Source organism: Pygoscelis adeliae, unplaced genomic scaffold (genome assembly GCF_000699105.1).
Source record: "Pygoscelis adeliae isolate BGI_AS28 unplaced genomic scaffold, ASM69910v1 Scaffold82, whole genome shotgun sequence".
NCBI classification, from domain to species: domain Eukaryota; kingdom Metazoa; phylum Chordata; class Aves; order Sphenisciformes; family Spheniscidae; genus Pygoscelis; species Pygoscelis adeliae.
In genome coordinates this window covers 1,018,406-1,034,797 of record NW_008824287.1, presented here as the reverse complement: position 1 = coordinate 1,034,797, position 16,392 = coordinate 1,018,406, and the positions used below count along the sequence as shown (strand labels likewise).

At 39.4% G+C, this 16,392-nt stretch overlaps 1 protein-coding gene across 6 annotated transcripts in view; it reads right to left on the bottom strand.

The window, feature by feature from the left end:
- The window catches only part of ELAVL4 (ELAV like neuron-specific RNA binding protein 4), a 65,927-nt gene that overhangs the window by 17,770 nt on the left and 31,765 nt on the right, over nucleotides 1-16,392 (bottom strand). For all 6 annotated transcript variants that reach the window (XM_009318708.1, XM_009318710.1, XM_009318713.1 and 3 more), the window contains one exon: nucleotides 2,854-2,957. In XM_009318708.1, coding sequence (XP_009316983.1) covers nucleotides 2,854-2,957 — 104 coding nt within the window. The remainder of the gene's footprint in view (nucleotides 1-2,853; nucleotides 2,958-16,392) is intronic.

The window sequence follows — 16,392 nt, the reverse complement described above, 5'->3', positions numbered from 1 at the left end:
AAACAGAAAGGCAGTCAGAAAAATGCTACCTGCAGGGCTGCAGCTACACAGCATACATGGGTAGAGGCCAAGGTTCAGCCTATCCATCAATAGGACATTACAGATTCATTCTGGGGCATAAAAACCAACCACCTCATGAAGAAAACAGAATAAAGTAATAAAATCAGTACTTTTCCAGGTCAATGTTATTCTAGTATTTAATGAAATATTTTTTTAGCCTACAAAACTATATGCCACCAAATCCCTTTCTATATGTTCTTTTGAGACAGGCTTTTTTAATGCACTGAAAGTACATTTTTAATAACTGTAAAGGGCATCTAGCTAGACTAAAGGAATCGGTTCTGATAATTAAATGTAGTAATTCCATGAATTAAAATATTTCAAACTTATAATGAATCGCAGTGAGATGCCAGAAAAGGACATGTGGGGGCAACAGACAAGCTAGGAGACTTCAGCAGCGCCGAGTACAATTTCTCACCCCTTTGCAACCATTTGGAAACGAGGGACATCTCCAGCGACATGGGCGCTGCCGGGAGCAGTAAAAATACATGATTCACCGCTCAGCTAGTCTGAACTTTGGGATACCTCCATCCCCATCACACAGTACCAAGGAAGCAGACTTCTAAGAGCAAAACATAACTAAAAATACAAAAAAACCAAGGGGATAAGGTGAGGTAATCTCATGCGATTCTGCAATTAAAAATTGGGCTGAGAACTGCAAATTAGATGTCCATGGGTCCAAAGCTTGACTATTTGAATAGAAGGCTCCCTTGAGTTTTAGGCAACTGCATAAACACTTACTTGAAAGCAGTTTTATTTAAAAAAAAACAAAGCCTCCATATATCTTCCCAATCACTGAAGAAATTATGCAGCTCCTGTGTGTGTAGGTTAGGTCAATCTCTTTGCTTATTATTAAATTTTAACAGATTTCAAGAGCCCAACAAAATGTCATGTATTCTGTAAGAGTATACTAGCTATTTATAAGCATGAAAAACCCAAACCTAATAAGCCACTTATATTCGTAAAATTTATACTGAATTGAAAAAAATTAAAGAAAAAACATTCTGCAAAGATGTTTTAGCATTGGAAGTTCCTGAAAACAAAAATCTTACTATACATGATAAAAAGGAAGGCATAATGGTTTAATTTTGCATGTGAGAAATGTAAAATAATAATTGGGGTGGGTTGGAGTTTTTGGAGGCCTTTTTGTAGCTTCTGTTTCCTGTAACCTTGGAATATTATGAATAAAATAGCATTGCTCTGGCTCACAAAAAAACCCCCAAAGGCAAAGCAACATACGTACTTAGGACAAGAGATGTAGCACCTTTGCTAACGCTGAGTAGCATTCAAAATATAAAAGTGCTGCATTAAAAACTGAACTAGATTTTTCAAGTTCTACTGATTTTTTAATAAAGTATTTAGAAGACAGGTTAGTACTTTCAAAATATTGTATTTTTCCCCGATAACATGCCTTTAAAAGCAATCTGGAGAGCAACTTACTGCTCAACTTTTCACTCTAAGCCCGAACTGCTGAGTCCAAGCATGTATTTCCACCTGCAGCAGTAGATAAGACAGTAGATTTTGCTGCTTTGCCTTACATATTCCTATAAGTTTTTCTATTTAACTCTATAAAACCATGCTGTGAGCATTGATATATGGCCCACATACATATCTATGGGATGGAACCTGGTCGGTCTAAGAGAGGTTTGGAAGTAGCTTTCTCTATGTAATCAATGCAGCTACTCCACCACTTTCATAACCCTCGGCTCAGGACCTCTGCTCTTCACTAATCAAACAGACCAGGGAAAAACTTGCTTGAGACAATCCTTGGAGATGCACAGGAATCCAACAAATATTTTTGCTGTAGGGAATACCACTTTGTCCAAACCAAAGCCTTTAGCGAGAAAGGGTAAGTAGAACTAAAGTATTGACCATACGGTATCTTTTTTGCAAGATATGAAATCACTGACATATTTTCAAAAGTGAAAATTCTATTTTTATATTCTTTAACATTTTTTGCTTTGAAATACAAATTAAGTACAGAAGAAAAATTAAGAAAATGGTACAAATCAAAAGCCAGCATTCAAATATGATCAAAGCAGTTTCAGATAATTTGAATCAGATCTGCTGTTTGTTCCCCTTCAATTTTTTGATTCATATTCCTAGAGCTGTATTAGGTGTCAGAATTTGGGATGTGGAAATCTACCGTAAGCTGTTTCAAAAAAGCTTCATCAGCCATGCAGCAAAAAATGTGACAGCGTAGGAACTGCTTTTCTTGTGAGACCACTAAAGAAGGTCGTTGAATAACTAATGGTCTATTACAACAACGAAATGAGAGACTTCAGTGGGATCGCTAATTCCTCCAGCTTTTGAAAGAATAAATCAAACTAAGGATGGGGAAATTGAGAAATTTTTTTTTTTTGAGAATGACATTCTAACTTGAGAGAAACATACCTTCAACACCTGATAGTGACATGAGTGTCACTAAAAGAGAGCTCTGTATCAAGGTATTTCCCATTAAAACACAAGAAAATGGGTAATCTTATGAATACACCATCATGTACTTCACCTCTATTTATGGATAACGATATCACTACATCTTTTTTATTCTACATTTAAGCCTCACTGCAACGCTTTTAGGAGGTTCCTGTTACTTTCCCCCCATAACAATAGCAGCAATTTCAGAGAAGAGAGATTTCATCTTCTGCACATCTTCCCATTGTTCCAAGAAGGAGCTCATTAGCTGAGTGCCCCTTACAATGGAGATTAAAATAGTGATGAAATTGCCAGAAACCATTTCAACTCCTTTCTTTACTTCTTGAACTGAGCAAAAGGTGTTTTATATTGTCTTACCTTTATGGTTTTGGTCTGGAGTCTGAGTCCATTTAAAGTGTTAATGGCTTTCTCTGCATCCTTTGGATCAATATAGTTAACGAATCCATACCCTAAACTCTGCCCTGTTGAAACACAAGAAACAAAGAAAAAAGGACTCAGTGTTTTTTTAAGCACAGGAACAATTTCCAAGAGCGGGATCATAATTTTCTTACACCATTCATTTCATCCCTGCTTTCCTCTATGGTCTCTATACCATTCTTCACCACTTTATTATCTCCTTAATACAGTGGAAGCCAGCATTAAAATTTAAAATTGCTGCTCTGAAGGATCCTACTTTAAAAACAAAAAGAAGCAACCCCCCAACCCTGCCTTCCCCAGGAGTTTACTGAAAAGCATGTATGAGGCTTGACAGCAGCAGAATTGTGTAATAGTTTTGTGCTGAGTTCCTAATAAATGTAACTGGCTGACCTGCCAGAGCAGTAACGAGGCCACCTCTTAAAAATGATAAACATACACACATAATTTTGCTACTGCTTATAAACAAGTTTATAAGTGCTTAAAAAGCAAAAATTAGGAAACAGTGTTTTAACACTAACCTTGAAGCAGCTGACTGAGAAACAGACAACAACTTTACATCTCATTTTATTGCTCAGTGAGCAGCCAGTAAATAGGAAGAGAAAGGACAGATCAAATTGCAGTAGGATAAGAGACCACATTAAAGCTTTCCTCTGTGTATTAGAGATGACAGCAAAACCAAAACAGTAAAACAACTGCTGCTGCGCACGGGATGGCACAAGCCCACTTTAGCAGCCAAAATAATTTCAACAGCTTCTGTTTTACTAGCAAGATCTGTGTTTGTGTTTGCAGTAGAAAGAAGAGACCTGGTTAATAGCTGGGATAAGTAACAAGGAGCTGGAGAGGCCATGCTGTTAGCACTACAGATACTCATTCACGCAGCACAGGGACAGAGCTGTGGATCTGCAACGGGCTGAGGACCCGTACCAGAGCAGTACCTTTTCCCAATTCCCAAGTACCAGTTTTGCAGCATCAATTCTATTAATGCAACATGATAGACAGTCTCTTCCAGATCCCTACCTCCTCAAGCCTCCTACTGAAGTTATTTTGCACATTTGGAAAACACAGCAGTTCTTATGTTTTTTATTAAGGCACATCCACTTACAAACACACACAGTTAATAAAATTTCAAGAATAAGCAAACCCAAGCAGGCAGGCAAGCAGTCCTGTATTTCAGCCACGTTCCTTCTCATACACCATTCAGTGTATCTGGAAAATAGCAAGCCAAAAGACGACCTGCCTCTGGGCACTGATGTGCAGGGGATCTAGGTGCTCCTGCTCACAGGCAGCAAGAAAGGAAACGTGTGAAAATCCCTCCCCAAGGAGAAGGGCAGCACTTGTGGAAGACTTCTATCTGTGGGAGCAAACGGCAACCCAGCTCCTGCTTACAAAGAGAACGTGGAGGTTGGAAAAGCAGCTGCACACAAAGTGCCTTGATGTACCCTGGAGGCATGGATCCTGCCTCCCAAGCACAAAGCTTTATTTCTTTGTCTCCTGGACTACAAAAAAGCATCTGTGTGCTTCTCAAAGTCAGACGCCACCAAAAATACAGCATTTGCTGTAACACAAATACAGGGAGCGCTTCTGTCTTACAAAATCAGATCAAAGCACTAGAAGCTGCTAACTATGCGATGGAAGACCTTAAAAATCCATGGAAACACTGCAGTTCATGTCTAAAATGCCCACATGCAGACGTAAGGATAGGAAATGGCTGTTTTAAACTACAATATATCCAGGGAGCAATTCCATCCAATCAATTTAACTTCAGAAAAAAGAGTAAATTAACAAAAAATATTCTTACCCAAGTTACACAACATTAACCAAGAACGAGCTGAAGTCTGGCTGAGCAAGAAGCCTGGAGCAGAAATACTGTAAAGATACTTTCTATGCCATGCCTTACTTTTCTTGCCTACCCGATATATTTTATACAGCCCCAATCCCTGTGCCTCTGAACACATCAAATCCTTAATACATTTAATCCTGAACAGTCCTTGGCAGAAAGAAGCCATTCTCTAGGAAATGAACCTCTTTTTACAGAGGAAGGGAGACACAAGGATCAGGGCTTGGATAACCCGAGTTCACATCCCTACTTTTCCCATTAACCATCTATCAACCTTCAGAGGTACATAGGTAACAGGAGTAGCTGATGCAAGGCCCTAGGATTTATGTCAGTCTGTCTGAACACAGGTTTCCATGTCCAGCCACTGTTATTCTCAAAGCACATGGACTGACCAAGCTCTACAATATATACAATGATTTTTAATAATCTCTCATAGTAACATTCTCACTTCTGTAAATACTTCTGCAAGGAAGAGGCCATGGATAACAAACCCACAGACAACACAAGCTGTAGGGAAGGGAAATAATGGCAATACAAGAGAAGAATGATATGAAAATTTCATAGACCATTCACTCCTTTCCTTGGAGTTCTCCAGTAACATTATTAAAATTATTTAGGTATCATCATCTCTTGATTCTCACTACCAACTGGAAATGTAAACAAGTATTTTCTCCAAGGTGAAGGATAAGGAGTACCAACACAAACAAAGCTGTCTGCATGCATGCCTGCAGAACCTGGCTTAAAGCGAACAATTACATTGTCATAAAATTTTGCTTAGAATAATAGGTACACAGAAACACGACTTCCTTTTGTTAGTATATACTCCTGAACATCATGAAATATATAAAACTTGTAATAGAATTTAAGGCCTGTTACTCATAAGCTATTGGTTGTGATTTTGTATCAAACGTTAATTGCTATATTGGCTGGACTACATTCTCACAAAAAAGTTAGGGTGGGTCTACTCAGCATTCTGAGCACTGACTTTGTTAATTAAAAAAACCCTTTCATCTTAAAAAACCCCCTCAAACCCCACACCCTTTGCAGCCTACTGAAATCTTGGTGCAATTCTTTCAATTAGCAAATTCCTGTTGCTGCTTTCTGCCATACACTTTGCTTTGTACCAGTGAAGCTGAAGGGAGAAAATGTTTCAGTTAAGAGCCTGCCACTTCAGGGGTATATTTTGTTCATTTATTTTGTATTTTCAAGTATCTCCCCTGAACACCATCATTTAATGAAGATAGATAACCCCCATCTCAAAAAACTGAAAAGAAAATAAACCCAGGAAAAAAAAAATGTGAAAAGCTTTATGACTGCTGGCAGACAAAGTTTTAGTGTGCTAAACATTTACAGCTAAGAAACAAAAAAATTATATATCCAGCTAAAAATATTATTTTCAAATTACTCTCAAGAGCAATACACCTTATGTCAGACAAAACAGACTCTAGGACATGAAAGAACTAAAAATTGTTACTAGTACAGAAATAAGAGAAGTATTTGTTCCAGAATACAGTGAAGCAGTATGAACTTTCAGGATTTTTTCATCATGTACTCTTACTGCATGTACTCAAAAAAGGGTAACATTTCTTTGGACACAAGCTGGCAGCATGAAGCAAGCAGCTGGACCTCTCAGTGGGATTCTACACAGACACTGAAGTTCATTCCCATGCTACACTTCCCAGGAACAGCACCATAAAGAGTAAATATTTTCTGTGATTTGGAATCCAATAGTTCATCACATGCTGCGATTCAGTAAGGCAGGCAAGAGATATTTCTAGATGATCCTAAAACAACACCTTGTTATATCACTATTACCATTGCTCTTTCTGAACATTTTATCTAGCTTGCAGAAAATGCATAGTGGACCTCCTATGATGCAGTAAAGAACAGGTCTAGAAGTGAGCAATAACAAGGTTAAAAATGATCAAGAACTTGACAGTCTTAAACACATGCAAAGCCAAGCCCAAGCTGGTAACATACCTATTTTGTATTTTAGAAGGCTCCATTTCACAGAGCTGAAAAATCACCAAGATTAAAACACACGATGAGAAAGAATATGGAAAAAAAAATCAATATACCCTGTTTCTAACATTTATCCATACACCCAAAAACATGCAACCATGAAAAAGACGGTGCCAGTTAGAGACCTGTACCTGCCTTTACTTCCCTTGTAAACCAGTTTGCTTAGGCCAATTCCATATTTAAATTAAGAGATAAAGGGAAAACAGATAGAAACCAATATAAGTTAGAACAGAAAAATCATAGGAAACAAATGAAAAAACCCAGGAAAAAAACTCTGGCTAGAAAAGGTCAGAATAACAAAAGCTTGTTTGTTTTTTTTAGATTACAGGAAGAAGATCCCTTAACACTCACACTGACTCATCAGCAGATAGTAATAGTAACAGTACAGAGAAGACAGATGTGTTATGTACACCTGAAGAAGCTATATGAAGTACTAACTAGCAACCCAGGTGGATGTTAAACACAAGCTCCTAAAATTATACATGTTTAAATGAGATGATCTGGATTACTTGCACAGAATAGACTCCAAAAAAGGGGCAAATGGCTCTCTTGCGATTTTCAGTAATTCTTACAGCACTGAACAAATTCCAGGAGCCTGAGAGACAATTTTGCACTGAAATTCAAAAAGGGAGGACTGGATGACCCAAGTAATTACAAGTCCATCATCCTAACGCTGAGCAAGGCAAAAATTACAGAATATTCGTTACTGGACTCTAGTAATAAAGAATTAGAGAGGGGTAATAAAATCAACGTCAATCAAATTAGGTCTATGGAAAATAGAGTCTGTCAAACTAAACTGACATCCTTCTTGATGAGATTACAAGTTTGACTTACAAATTTTAAGAATGTCGATTTAATAGCATTGATATACTTGGTCTTCTATAAAGTACTGATTTGGTACTGCTTATTTAATTGACTAAAACAAAATTAACATGGTACACATTAAATGGATTAAAAACAATAATCAGCCAACAGATCTCTAACTGGGAATTGCGAATAGGAAATCACCAGAAAGATGTTTTCCCACAGGTCTCTCTCAGGAAACAGATCTTGGCCCTAAACTGTTTATTTCCATTGATGAGTGGAAAAAACCAAACTCCTTGCTCCTGAAGATCGACTGCAAAAAAACAGGGTGAGAGGATAAGAACAAAAAGGACAAACTGAAGGTGCAAAGCAATTTAAGCTCCTTGGTAAACTACAAATACGTAAATTAAGATAGCACAAACCGAAGATTACGTCCCAACAAACCAAGAACCATGGCATACTTTCCAAATGGGAAATTAAGGACTTGGATACAGGGTGACAGATAAATCAACCACATCAGGCTTGCAATGCTGCCAAAAGGGTTAAAACGATTCTTTGTGGCATAAAAGCCACACACTTGGAAAGAAAAATCACTGCTTCTCATCCGGCTGCGCGCTTCGCTGCCGAAGCACCGTGCCCAGTCCTGGTGTACGTGCTTCAAGAAAGATACTGATGCCTTGGCAATGGTGCCATGAGAATAGACTATAAGATTGAAAAACTCTTAATTGGAAGATGGGGGTCAATCTGTCTACCTGATCAAAAAAAGGTTAAGTTGAACCTTAACAGTACTACATTAGTACTCATCTGAAGTACAGATTGATTTTTTTTTAATGTCTGTCCAGCAGATAAAACATTTGAGCTTTGTATGCCAAGTCCCCTTGCTTGGCAATTGAAACAAGAGAAACCAGACTAGAAAACAAAGCAAATGCTGTTTTCCTGGGGAATGCATTTGTTCTGTTTTTGACATTGAAGGTAACAGATTATTTTAACTACCTACCAACCTTTTTGTCAGCTCTTCTACAACTGGAAATTCTGAAAGTTCAATTTTTTTTTTCTGAAAGCTATGCTCTAGCTCAAACAGGAATTAAATCCAGGGAAAGTTTTGGCAAGATGCATTAAGTGATCCATAATCTCTTCTACTCTGAAGCTCTACAAACTGCTGTTCCTGCTGGTTGTTCTCCATACAGCTCCTACTGCAATCATTCTAACAAGGAAAAAAGTAAACTACTTTCTCAGACACATTTGAAACCTTTCCGTTGCCAGAAACTATTCCAAAAGCAACATATAGAAGAGTATGATTTTGAATTGCTCACCTGTGGCTGGGTAAGTTAAAAAAGTTTTAAAAAGATCCTTTTTTTCTTGAAAATAAATTACTCTGGAATGCAAAGTCACATTAAAGGATTATGGTCTCCCCATAAGTAGTTACTCATGCAAACAAGCACAGAATGGGACAGCAACAATGCAAACCGCCTTAAATTGTGATTTTGTTGTCCCCTGCCCAAATGTAAAACTAATTAAAGCTGCCTGCCTGGCAGCCATAACATGAACACCACCAAGCACCGATGTTTTTCTTTGAGACAATCCCTTCCTTCAGAAGTAGGCCACGTCTGACAGCTCATCTCATATTAGCCAGGCAGAAGCCGTCAGACAGTAACAGCCTTCAGTCATTCCGGGTTTGGGACCAAAAGATAAAATAACACTCACTGAATTCTGAGCCTCCCAGCTCCAATTTTTGCCTGTTCCAACCTCAGCGAACATTTAGGGAAGAAACTAGTGCCAAGGTGAGCTTCTCTATAGAAGCAGCTGAGCTCAACTTGCTGTCCACCTGTGACCCTTCCAAGCAGACCTGCACATGCTCTTCAACCTCAACCTTCCCCAACAATTCTCATAAATTGGGGACATTCCTAATAAATACAACCATGGATGGCTGGCAAGGAAAGCGGCAAGCAAGAAAGATGGGCAAGAGAAAGACTTGTCAGGCTTTCCATCTTCTAAGTAACAGTAACAGAAGAGACTTACTGACATTCAAGGTAAGCCCTGCTCCAGCTGGTAGTCCCATTTTAGAGCACAACCCTGTGAGCCTCCAAACCATTTCAAAAGTGTTTTAAACACATTCCTGGAAGGACAAAGCATAACTGCAACTCATGAAACGCTCTATGTAGTAGAGGCTTTCAGAGAAGGTTACCTAAATACCCTTGAGAAGATACATAAAAGTGTACAAAGAGGGTCAAGTGAATTGCCCACTGCTTTTTTTTGGTTCTATGACAGTTGCCAACAAAAAAGCTGTTTACCTAAAAAAGGACATAAGCTATGGAGAGAAGATTCAGATCAAGGGAAAACAATATCTGATCACGAGACCAGTTCAAACCCTGCTCCTTGACTAATGCTTTTTTTATACCAGTCTCATTCCCCCTCCATTCCCTTATCAAGGGGAAGCACAGCAGGTTACCCCAGCATTGCACACTGCAGTCACAGGAGAAGCAAACCAGGAGGGAAGCAGCTTCTGCACACAGTGCTCCTAGGACCAAACAATTAAGCTAAGGCTGTCACTGTCACAATTTACTGTAATCCAACCATGAAGGTAACTTGTTCTGTGCTTAGTGTAGCTCTATCACAGCATCCGTTTAGTCTGCAGCTTATTTAGAATACAGACTCCTTATATGTGTACAGACTAGGATTTAATAGCAATGAATAGCAAGAAAGCATCCTTCTCCTATCACAACATAACTATCACTTTCGCAAGGATTTAGGGAAAAATGTGCGGTCTTTCAAAGCAAAAATGAGAGAAGGATGAACAGTAAATAGTTTAGTTTTTGCCTTTTGCAGGAAGGTGACTGGGTGCAAGTTTTGTCTGGGAACCTTCCATCAAATTTTGAGTGCCCTTCTTAGTTCTTTTGAGAAGATCCCCCTTCTAGATTAGGAAGGTCAGCTGTGTTTAAACACAACCCAATCTAGAGCCCAGATATGCTGGGCTATGCTGCATGCATGCAGCCATCAGCAAAATTTGAGTGTCAGTAGATCCTTTTTCCTAAGATCCTACCAGAGAGGAAAGCCAGGTTCCACACTCGTACTGGGATACCGTTATAACGGATCCCCTCCTAAAAAACATGTTTGTAGTTTCATAACAAGTAAGCAAATCTAAACCCAAATCTCAGGGAAAAATCCCTCTGTGTTCCACAGGCTGAAGACTAGCTCTAGCTAGAGCATCTGTAAAGGCGTACACGCTGACACAAACCTCCTCAGATGGGACAGAATTCCTCAAACTCTTCCCCTAAGGCACCAGAGCCCTGATCCCCAAATAGCAAAGGCTGGACTCTCCCCATCAGAAGTCTGCAGGCAGGAAATTCTTATCACCACCTTAATCCTGGCAATGCCAGAGAGATTAAAAAGCTTGTTTGTGCAGGAGACAGGCTGTTTTGGGGGGCTGAGGGGGAGTCACGAGTTGCACCATGAGCTCCCATGGGAGCTCTATGCATGCAGGATTTCATATACCCCAGTCCAAGTGGAAGGGGCTTCTGCACACCGGGCCCTCTCCAACAGAGACTCTACTACATGATTAAAAGAATCCCCCAAAGGAAGCCCTTGCAAACGGTGTGCTACATCCCACGTAAAACTCTCCCTCAGGGAGAGGATAAGAGGGAAAATGAACCAGACATACAGACACCACTCACTCAATTTTAATATCTGAATGGGAAGTGCCAGATACCATGACAACAAGCCTAGAAAAAAGGGGAATAAAAAAGCGTTGCCCAAAACGTGAAACAAATCCTATAAATGTAGCTAAAGCGATCAAATGATTAGTGCTAGTGAGGTAACTGCGACCCCTGGACCTCTGCATCTGTTTGGAAGAGAACCACCAGGACCTGAACACAGTGAACTTAAAAACAAAGCAAAAGCCCCAAGAACCCAACTGCAAGCTGCCCACAACAGGAAGCAAGGCTTTCAACCAACACCTTGCCGAGTTAGAAAGCTTGACTTCACCAGGCAGTGCCAGAGGAGATTACATGAGTTTTGTCCTCCTCTGTAGTTTTGACAAATCCCTTAATGCAAGATGGTGTAATTTAATGTCTTGCTTTCCGGAGATGCTGAAGCAGTAGCAGTTCTCATGTAAATTAAATACCAATTGACAGTAGCTGCTATCCCTCAAAATTAGACACACTAATGCTTCTCATTCTGGAGTAGCCCCACATGTCCATCCAGAAAACAGAACAAGATGAAGCATGCTTTGACAGAACATGCTGCTGCCCAGCACCACTAGATCCTTCCAAAAATCCTACTCCCACAGAAGTTTCAAGAGGACTTTCAAAAACATAAGATTACTCCATTTTAAACTTGACCATACCAGCAATATAAAACACATCTACTCTTGCAAATAGTGCCTTACAGTCTCTCAAAGGCTTCTAGTATTTCAGATGTTCTGCATTTCACCTGAAACAAGACTTTGCTCTTACCTGCATACTACACAGAGTTTTATCAAAGTCAGCTGTGTAATTACTGTACTTGAGGACATGGACTAATCTGCATGCAAAGTTTAAGTGGCAGTTTGAGACAGATGCTGCTGACTTGGCTGGAGTCTTCTGCGGTTCCCATTACCGCAGCATGGAAGCATTTCATCTCTAACACACCCTTCCTCACAAACACCACTGAGGAAAGCACTTTTATTCCTGTTTTGGAGAGAGAAACCGAAAGGCATTGAGATTTCTGAGGTGAACTTGGATGGAGTAACACAGTCACTAGAACAGGCACCTAAAACTGCATCTCCCTCACCCTAAGACAGTAACCTTATTATTGGACCATTGCGAGTTGTGCTGGGCTGGAGATACCTTGTAAACAACACGCACATTTCATGCTGCAGAACATACTATCCTCCTTTTTCTTTTTTCTGCCTCTATCAAGTTTCATCAAATGTAAACCCAGATTTTAAGCACAGGTAGATTCACATACTACTGCAAGCAACTGATTAAGTATGTTTTCAGAAGCTATGCTCCTGACATACATAAGACAACTGAGTTCCATTTCTGAACAAATATTTGGATTCCCCCCCACCCCAAGTTGACATCTCTTGCTTCCCTTCTTTTCATCTTCTCCTCCCCCTTCCTTCAAGGAGCACACAGCCTCTGAATTAGCAGCTGTTCTGAGAAGAGCAAGGCTTAACTCCTCCCCGCTTTGTCCCAGAACAGAACAGGGACTGTACTATAAAAATCCAGTGTTCTGGGGACAGGCATGAATGGACAAGAAACAGCCATGACTTGTCTATCCCAAACAGTAAATTCAATGCTGAAGAGACGAATTAAACACAAGAATGCAGACATTAGAAACAAACAGGCTAAGTTAAAACAATATTCAGTAAGAAAAAGTGAAAACAAATAGACACAGGAAAACATGCAAGACATACCAGGACATAAAAATGGTAAGCAGCAGTGTGGAAAGAAGTCTCTAACAGGAATTAAAAGAAGTCACTGCATTACCTAAAGCATGCAATACATGACAGGAAGCCTTTCACATCCCAAATACGTGCTGTCACATCATGAAGAGGGGATACAGCATCACTGGACCAGCAGTACATAAAGAATGTTAAAGACTACACTTAACTATAACAAGAAATGTATGTACCGGATATAAGGAAAGCAACAAACTGAAGGCAACTTCAGCAACCACCAGGTTTTTAAATCAAGAATGACTTAAGGCTTGAGAACAAATTAAGATGCAAGATGTCCAGTATTAAAACATTAAAATATGCTATCCCTTGGTTAAATCGTGACTAAAAGGAGATGCAGAAGCTTATAGATACTTCAAATGTGTAAAGACTATGACTGGAGATGAAACATTAGAAGTGTGCTACTTAACACTGTTACTCATACGAGAAGATGAAATTAAGAGGGTAAAAAAATTATATGGTCTGAAACCAAAGAAAAAGGGTGCTCCAACAGTGCAAACCAGTACATCATGGAAGAGTCACATGCTTCATTACAGCAGACTTATCTTCCCTTCCTGCATCCCATCCCAAATGCTGGTATTTCTGAAGTTTAGGTGAAAGTGGAAGGCAACTAAAAAAAATTAATACTGAACAATGGAGCAGAAACTGAAAGCAAACCAAGAGAAACAGTGATTTTTCACTGGTCAGGCTTCAACCGAAGGGACAGCAAGTTCAGATCAGTGATCCGATGTGCACAATTTTGGTGCAAATGTACCAAACTTTCACACAAAAAAGTGATGCCAGGCACCCAGAGTCAAAGTTTGAGAAAACCACTATCCTAGAAGACAATGGTAGCGAGTGGTGGAGTGATGGGGAGAAGAAAGGCAGAAGGACAGAATCACAATAGAGCCTGTGCACTGACCAAGGTTTCCACTTTTGTGATGGGTCAGAGAACTGCATGGGCAGAGTGAAAAGTCAGTCATGGCTTAACAAAGTAACATGCAACTTGGTTTATAGGAGAGAGATTTTTGTTAAGAGGCCAAGAACATGCTCTCTCACTGAAAAGAACTATGCAAGCAGAGGAATCAGGAAAGGAAAGGCACAGCTAAGATATGAAAATCCAGTGCATCCTCAAACCTAGAAGCCTTTTATGTGGAAATAGTGGCAGTAACACTTCCAGTCTAAAGGAAGTTGCACAGTTCCACAGTTTTCTCCACATAAAACTGGAGAAAAACAAGAGTTTGTTTTGCAAAACAAGAATATTAAGTAGGATATAACAATATACTGCAGCAGCAGTATCTGAAACCTGGTTGACTGCAAATTCAAAAAGCCCTGGTAATTTTATCATTAAATGGTTTAATTCAGCAACATTTAGGGTTTTTACCTCAGTCTCTGTCAAACAAAAAACAAAAGCCACTACAACACTAAGAAATTTCATAGTAATTCTGAACAATGACTCAGAATACCTATTCTGTCTCATAAACAGCCTACTAATTAAACTCTGAGCTCTACTAACCAGTTTTTCCAATGCACAGAGGAAAGTCGTTTATTACAGACCGGAATACAAAATTTAATATTAGCAACACAACCTGTGTCTGCAGCATTTTTAATCTGATCAGCAAAAACATAAATAAAAGCTGCAACCTGACAGCTAAGAAGGTTAATCTGTAACAGTTAGATTTACATAGATTACTTAATACAGCATCTGGAAAGATGCTGAGAAAAGTAAAGCCACTTCATCGTGTTCCAAAACATGCTACCTATAAAAATTTTGCTATCCATCAATACTTAGACTGCAGCAAGCATACTTAACAAATTTGCTTCAGCGTTAAGACATAATTTTGAAGAACTTTAAGACAAGCAGGAATTTTTTAAAAGTACTTTGAATGTTTGTAATATTCCTCTTAGGTAGTTGCAGGTAATAGAAGTAATGAAAACGGCTTAAAGGAGAAAATATTATGACTGTTGTGTGCACGTACTACCTAGTTCTATCACTTAAATTTCTTGATAATTTTGTTGAAAAGAATATTAGCATGAATATACTCCTTGATGAATTTTCTCCAGACTGAAAAGCAAATCTTTTCCTTTTAAAGGTGACACATTTAATCTGTATCAGCCAACACTTTTTCCTATGACAATATCCACATGTACGGCACTGGATGTACCATATGTGGATGTCGTGACTACAAGCCATTCTTGCCGGCTGACCACCATGGAAGACAGTGCAGGTTTTATGATATACTACTCTTGTAAAAAGGCTTTTCAAAATATTAAACATACAGGTGGTAAACAGAGGAGAGGGAAAATATATGTATTCTTCCTTCTTTTGTTTCCCATTTGGCAACGTACCTAAACATACCTAACCTGGAGCAAGTACCACAATATTACCAATCAAGAATATCAAAGTAACACAGCAGCTATTCCAACATAGTAAAAAACATAAGGGCAAAAAGTGTTATCAGTCAAGCTCCCACATTGTTCATGTTTGGGGTTGGGTTTTTTGTTTAAGACAAAGTGGCTTCCAGAGCAGGAAAGTATTTAAAGAAAAATTAGAGAAATGGGAGAAAGATGCATTGGTAAATGGAAGTGACACAGAGAGCATGTAGGAGAACAGAGGAGTCTAAAAAAGGAACTGCTGGAGAATACTTCTTCCTTGCTACATGTCCTATCTTATCATGCCCTACCTACCATCCTCCGAACAGGGAAAGTCAAAACAATCCCTACATCTAACCAACAGCATCCTAAGGAAGAAGAAGGTAGCCTCATTTTGTGGGTCCTAGAATGCTGTAGCAAGAGGAAACCTGTTGATATCTAATTTAAGGTGCTTTAAAATGCATGTGAGCACAGACAATTATCCATACAGGGCAGCAGGCACATTAGACCTTCTACTGCAGAAACAGCAGCCCCTCTATTACAGCAACAATTAATCATACTGGCAATGCTGCCATTTGTTTGCTTGCAGGTGAGTATGACGCAGCTTTTTGTCCATCTGCTTTTGCAACACCCCTTAAAAACCATCTAACTGAAAAAACAGTCTGGGCTCTTGTGAATGTAAATAATAAAAGCGTTCAGGTTTTTCTCCCCTCAAGCTGATATATCCACGGATTGAACAGATGCTGTGCGAGTCATAAGAACAGCAGTACTGGGTCAGAGCAGAGGTCTGCCTAGTCCAATATCCTGCCTGTAACAGCACCTGCAAGTCAGTAACTTGTGCTGAAATTCCTAGTGGGGACAAGTAGGAACACCTGCAAAGTTAGTGACAGATCCTACTCAAGGAGAATGGAGAACAGCAGCTACGTCCAACAAACCCCAGCAGTGAGTCAACCAAAGCAGAGCCAGTGAGCAAGGTCAAAGAAATGGACTTGGACTTCGGTGACATGATGCTTTCTTCACCTCTTTC